General features: G+C 44.8%; 1 protein-coding gene across 1 annotated transcript; it reads left to right on the top strand.

The window, feature by feature from the left end:
- The first annotated feature begins 1425 nt into the window (after nucleotides 1-1425).
- On the top strand, nucleotides 1426-5791 carry LOC311126872 (stonustoxin subunit alpha-like). The gene is made up of 3 exons (XM_084200849.1): nucleotides 1426-1523; nucleotides 2146-2251; nucleotides 3677-5791. Exons 2-3 carry the CDS (start codon nucleotides 2158-2160, stop codon nucleotides 5257-5259), a joined length of 1677 nt encoding a protein of 558 aa, XP_084056975.1. The 5' UTR covers nucleotides 1426-1523; nucleotides 2146-2157; the 3' UTR covers nucleotides 5260-5791.
- The last annotated feature ends 1190 nt before the right edge of the window (nucleotides 5792-6981 follow it).

Raw genomic sequence — 6981 nt, 5'->3', positions numbered from 1 at the left:
CCCAATACTACCCAACCGTGGGTTTGGTGAACAGTTACAGTAACTTTAAAGAACAACTGCCCCTGAAAAAACATATAAATTTAGAAAACAGCCTGTGGCATCGATATGAGTCAAAAGTATTCTACTGTCAATTGACTACAAAGTGTAAATAGAAGAATGTTGGTCAAAGTCAGTCTCGTCCAAAACTGAGTCGTGAGTCTTGTGGTTGTGACTTCATTACTACATAAATGAAGGATGGGCATGTTTCAATCACATGACCACAGCTGGCAGCATACAAGTAATCATCAATTCGGAGTGCAGCTGCACACATCCCGATCGTAATGCCTGTGGTAAATGTGGGTTACCTTAAGACATCCCTATGGGGCTAGTTAGGGACATTTACATTACATTTACATTTTAGTCATTTAGCAGACGCTCTTATCCAGAGCGACTTAACAGTTAGTGAGTGCATACAAAATTACACAATGTACTGTAGATGGGATAATACGTAGAAATTCCAATAGCTCCAAATGTCAATGACTTAACCTCAAACCAACTATAAATTGTATGAATGCATATACAAATATTGAAAGAATTTCATGAGAACTAAAAAGTGTGCAACATGAAAATATTGTCTTATTTACATTGTGTCATTTATTGACGGTCACTAACTAGTCCTGGAGCTAGGCTATCCAAAGTCAGGTCGCACACCAGCCAGCTGAAGGTAATTGACAAACTAATTTGGCTAACTCTTCCCACCTGCGAACACGCGCACACACAACACACCCACATCAAACCACACCCCGAAACCAACTTACGGCTGAATTCAGTCATGGCCGCTAGCATTTCTTAATGAACCAAATCTAAAATGAGGCCAAATCAGGAAGGGCAGTCGCCCTTTAAATCTAGCTGATGACGTGTTGCACCTCTTCCTTGCTACCTTTCAGAGCCAAGGAAGAGGATGGATGAGAACAGCAGTCCAGTGGAGCACTTAGAATGGCAGCAGCCAGGGGCAAATGGTAGGGAAGAGGAGGATTTAGGTGACCTAGACACAGGCCCAAAACAAATTAAGCTACCTCAGTATCCCCTTGGCCATTCTGGATTGCAAAACTAAAGAGACCCACCAGACAAGACACAGAGATAGATGGCAACAGCAGAGTAGATGATGGGGGGGGAGACACAAAACAGAGAGACCGCAACACAACAATAGGATGTGATGGAGAGAGACACCAGAAGAACATAACAGGCCATAACAGAAGAGGATAGACAAAGAGACGTAACAAACAACAACCATGATTTTATGTACTTATGATGTAAATAAGGTTTTTCTATTTTTGACAATTGGTGCATTACTTCAGTCAACTCCTAAGGTGGATCGTTTTAAGACTGTATTATGTCCACTAGAAAGCCATCAACATGTACACTGAGTCTTTTTTTTGTTTCTGCAGTTCAAGAGGTTTTTCCAAAGAAATAAGAGCGCCAACCGTTAGGGCTCCAGAACTCTCTTCCCATTCAGAAAGAACAGAAGACTGGCGGACAAAGATGTGAGTGACTCAGATGTTTGCATAACATACTGTATTAGTTATAATTTACACACGCTGCTTTGCCTGGGCAATGAGAAAAAAACAACTACGATTTTATGTTGACTGTGTTGGGTTGTAGTTTGATATACCTGCTATACTAGAAGTTAATGGTTACATGTATGAGGAATGTATATGGTGGGGGTCAATGGAGGTTGGATAAGAAGTAAGGGTCTGGAAAGTGACTAAGTAAGGGAAAAGGCAATCATTTAGTTGTGGTCACTGATACGGTTGGATAGCTGTGGAATAGTGAGGAATGTGGGCAGAGGTCAGGTCAGATGAAGGGAGAAGGAACACTTTTGTTACACACATCACTTAACTTCCTTCCTAGCAACAAAGATGTAATGTTTAGAGGTGCAAGGAGGAGACTCCGCCTAAAGGAGGGTATAAATACTTGTGCTGGTGGAAACATGTCTTTATCTTTTCAGCTGTTTGACCCAGTGGGTGAATAAACTTGGTTTGAGCTTTCCCTAGTCGTCCGTGGGTTTTACTCCGTTTATTTAGAACCTAACAACGGCCAAATGATCTGTTACAATTTTCTAATACCGTGGCTGCTGTAGTAACCCCAGTTCTGATATGTTTTCAGAACACTTGAGTCATGTCCGACTCTGAGACCATCGAGCTAGCCGCTCTGGGCCGACCCTTCCAGCTGGGGATGCTGTATGACTGTCGCAGAGATGTCCTCATTCCAGGTACAGGAAACTATTACTATTTGGTTTGGAGGTAATGCATATTGATTATCTTAAATTCATTGACAGTGTTTCCACCATTGAGTTGGATAGAGGGCATGCTGTTCTAGCACGGGGAACACCATTGAGGGATTTCACCATTTTTAAAGTAGTTTCTATGGATTAAGGAAGAATCAGCAGGAGGGGTCAGCCAATGAATTGCACTCCTGTGCAAACATTCCATAACTGCAGGTGTCAGTAAATCACCAACCTGGGCTTTATACCAGTTCAGACTATACACACTCCGCACAGTAGGTGGTGGTATGCACCTTTTCAGTTGATTTACAAACTGCTAATACACTCATAGAAGTTGAAGACGACATTTGGGCCATACTTGTGTACATAAGCAAACATTTAAATGTAAACAGTTTATCCAGCTCAAAATGTGTCTCGGCTAATTAAAATTGTCGATTTACATGCACAATGCTAACTTGTATCTGGTCCCATCAGATAACATTTTTACATTTTAGTCATTTAGCAGACGCTCTTATCCAGAGCGACTTACAGTTAGGGAGTGCATACATTTTCATACTGGCCCCTCGTGGGAAACGAACCCACAACCATGGCATTGCAAGCGCCATGCTCTACCAACTGAGCTACAGGGGACAGATAACATGGCATACATTAGCCCTATGCTAACCTCACCAGGTGGCAGTGATTATATTCTGTCTGATCCCTCCTGAGGACCCAGATTGAATTATGTAATCCTTCCTTAACCCAAAGGAAGTCTTGCCCAGATGACTACTTCAAAATGGTGAAAGTCCTCAATGGTGCTGCCCATGCTAAAACAGGCTTTTGGGCACTAAAGTCCTCTTTGATGCTGTAACAGAAGTGGCTATTGCAAAGAGAGGTGAGTTTTCTGGTACATCTCTATGGTCTCCACAGAGTAAGAAAAGCTAGATGACGCACTTGGAACAAAAGACTGATGGCATGCAAGTCGTTTTTGAAGTGGTCATTTAGTAGAAATGATCAATGGCAAAGACACTAAAGAAAAAAAAAGAGTGCTATGTGGCACCATTTGTCCCTGTAGGGGAACCATCTGTTAAAAGGTTCTAGATAGAACACTTTCTGGTTCCAAATAGCACCCTTTATTTGTAACCCAGGTTCTATTTGACCTGAAAAGGGTTCTATCTGGAACCCATTTCCAGACTGGTTCTCCTACAAGGACAAATGGTGCTACATAGCACTCTTTTCTTCTGAGAGTGTAGGAGGTTTAGGTTTTCTAACTAAGGGTGTCATGTCACCTAGAATATTTACTTTGAGTTCAATATTTACCTTCAATTAGTTATTTGAATGAAACCATGTTTACATATAGAAATAATTATACATTTACACGTTGGAGTATTATTTTCACAAACGTTCTTTGGTCATTCTCTTTTTAAACTGCAGGTATCACTCTCTGGGATTCTGAGATGCTACAGAAACACATCAATGTCTGTCCACAACTGAACACTGACTTCAAAATCCTTGCTTCAGACTCAAGTGTAGCCAAGTCAGAAGCTTTGAATGTGTCTGCATCTCTTGAGGCCAGTTTTCTTGGTGGCTTAGTCAGTGTGAAAGGTTCTGCTGAATTCCTACATGACAAAAAGACCTCACATCGTCAGTCTAGGGTTTCTCTGCAGTATCGTACCACCACTCGCTTCGAGCAGCTGACCATGGACCACCTGGGGGCAGGAAATGTGAAACACTGTAATGTCTTACAAGAGGGCTCTGCAACCCATGTGGTGACTGCCCTGCTCTACGGAGCGCAGGCCTTTTTCGTTTTTGACCAAGAGGTTTCCTCAGGAGAAAACCACCAGGACATCCAGGGAAACCTGCAGGCCATAATAAAAAAGATCCCTCTCATATCAATAGAAGGGCAGGCAAAGTTGAAGATGAGTGAGGAAGAGAAGAGGGAGGCCAATAAATTCAACTGCACTTTCCATGGTGATTTTGCACTAGAAAACAACCCTGTCACATTTGAAGATGCCATCAGGGTGTATGCTGGCCTGCCACGTCTGCTAGGGGAGAACGGAGAACACGCTGTGCCCATGACCGTCTGGCTCTATCCTCTCAAGAACCTGGACTCTGCAGCTGCCCAGCTAGTCAGGCAGATCAGTGTTAGCCTGGTGCGTCGCGCACAGCGAATCTTGGACGGACTGGACAATACTGATGTACAATGCCAGGACATGATGAAGGAAGACATGGCTATCAAGTTCCCTGAAATCAAAGCCAAGCTCAACAAGTTCAGGGACTTGTGCTCAGAGTACAAACTGGTGTTCCAGAAAGGTCTCTGCAAGGTTCTTCCCAAAATAAGAGGAGGAGGAATGGAGGAGGAAGAGCTGATAAAAATGCTCAACAGCAAAGAACGTTCTCCATTCCAGAATGACCTTATGATCACGTACCTGGATGACAGAGAGAGAGAGATGAATGTTGTCAGGTCTTACCTTGACGTAATGAAAGAGGTACAAGTTGTGTACTCAAGCAGTGAATTGGATAGAATAGTGCTTGATCAAGCTAATGATTATGTAGTGTGTTTTGCATTATCCTATTTGAAGGAGAAAGAAGAGTATGTGGAAGTATTGGAAAACTACTTGCTGGAAGAATCTAAGAGTGATTTTCCACTGATACCTTACAACCCCAACGCAGCCGGGAAATCTGCAGCAGAAAAGTGGTTTCACTCGGGGGAGGTAATGAACCTAACCAGGCAAACCATAAATCTGTTCCTAGACTTCAAAGAGTCAAACAAAGGCAGAGAGAATCTTGCATTCTGCATTGCATCAAGTCCAAACAAACTCCTCACTGCGTCCATCCATGTCTACGAAAGAGGGACACTTTTGAGTCCACAGTTTGAGCTGCCATCAAAGCCAGGTGTCCCCACCATCAAGAGTCTGGAGCATGACTGTGTCCACTTGCAAATCAACCCTCCCAACCTTGGTGTTACCTCTGTGGAGTCATACCATGTTTTTTACCAGGCTGAGCAGGCTGACTGAGTGGACAGAGGTCAAACCTGATGCTACAACTAACCAGGTCACCATCCGTAATCTGGACCCTTACAAAAAGTACCGCTTCAGCTGCAGGGCGGTGTGTAGACCTGGTGTGAGCCTCTCCAGTGACTGGACAGAATACTTCAGGACCCGTTCATGTAGCCCCCCTGGACCACCCACAGAGAAGAGCATAGAATCGGAACGTATCGGAGTGAACTGGGACATTCCTACCATGGTGGGAGACGATGTTGCAGTCATCGGTTATGTGGTTGAATACAGACAGAGTGTAAAGGCTATAGACAATCAGATGTGGCACATCATCAACACCACCACTAGAGCGAGTACACTGGAAGGACTAGAGGCTGACACTGCATACAGCATCAGGGTCTCTGCTAACTGTGGCGAAGCAGGGAAGAGTCTACCTCAAATCAAATCAAATCAAATCAAATTGTATTGGTCACATGCGCCGAATACAACAGGTGCAGACATTACAGTGAAATGCTTACTTACAGCCCTTAACCAACAGTGCATTTATTTTAAACAAAAAAAGTATGAATAAAACAACAACAGCAAAAAGTGTTGAGAAAAAAAGAGCAGAAGTAAAATAAAGTGACAGTAGGGAGGCTATATATACAGGGGGGTACCGTTGCAGAGTCAATGTGCGGGGGCACCGGCTAGTTGAGGTAGTTGAGGTAATATGTACATGTGGGTAGAGTTAAAGTGACTATGCATAAATACTTAACAGAGTAGCAGCAGCGTAAAAAGGATGGGGTGGGGGGGCAGTGCAAATAGTCCGGGTAGCCATGATTAGCTGTTCAGGAGTCTTATGGCTTGGGGGTAGAAGCTGTTGAGAAGTCTTTTGGACCTAGACTTGGCACTCCGGTACCGCTTGCCGTGCGGTAGCAGAGAGAACAGTCTATGACTAGGGTGGCTGGAGTCTTTGACAATTTTGAGGGCCTTACTCTGACACCGCCTGGTATAGAGGTCCTGGATGGCAGGAAGCTTTGCCCCAGTGATGTACTGGGCCGTACGCACTACCCTCTGTAGTGCCTTGCGGTCAGAGGCCAAGCAGTTGCCATACCAGGCGGTGATGCAACCAGTCAGGATGCTCTCGATGGTGCAGCTGTAGAATTTTTTGAGGATCTGAGGACCCATGCCAAATCTTTTCAGTCTCCTGAGGGGGAATAGGCTTTGTCGTGCCCTCTTCACGACTGTCTTGGTGTGTTTGGACCATGATAGTTCGTTGGTGATGTGGACACCAAGGAACTTGAAGCTCTCAACCTGTTCCACTACAGCCCCGTCGATGAGAATGGGGGCGTGCTCAGTCCTCTTTTTTTTCCTGTAGTCCACAATCATCTCCTTTGTCTTGGTCACGTTGAGGGAGAGGTTGTTATCCTGGCACCACACGGCCAGATCTCTGACCTCCTCCCTATAGGCTGTCTCATCGTTGTCGGTGATCAGGCCTACCACTGTTGTGTCGTCGGCAAACTTAATGATGGTGTTGGAGTCGTGCCTGGCCATGCAGTCATGGGTGAACGGAGAGTACAGGAGGGGACTGAGCACGCACCCCTGAGGGGCCCCCGTGTTGAGGATCAGTGTGGCAGATGTGTTGTTACCTACCCTTACCACCTGGGGGCGGCCCGTCAGGAAGTCCAGGATCCAGTTGCAGAGGGAGGTGTTTAGTCCCAGGATCCTTAGCTTAGTGATGAGTTTAGAGGGCACTATGGT

The sequence above is a fragment of the Coregonus lavaretus genome (assembly GCF_964263955.1).
Source record: "Coregonus lavaretus genome assembly, contig: HAP1_SCAFFOLD_963, whole genome shotgun sequence".
Lineage (NCBI taxonomy): Eukaryota > Metazoa > Chordata > Actinopteri > Salmoniformes > Salmonidae > Coregonus > Coregonus lavaretus.
This window is presented reverse-complemented; position numbering and strand designations above follow the sequence as displayed.

Coding starts and splice junctions, on each gene's coding strand:
- LOC311126872 (XM_084200849.1), top strand. CDS start 2,158: ATGTCCGACTCTGAGACCATCGAGCTAGCCGCTCTGGGCCGACCCTTC. Junction 2,252..3,676: donor CAGAGATGTCCTCATTCCAG/GTACAGGAAACT, acceptor TTTAAACTGCAG/GTATCACTCTCTGGGATTCT.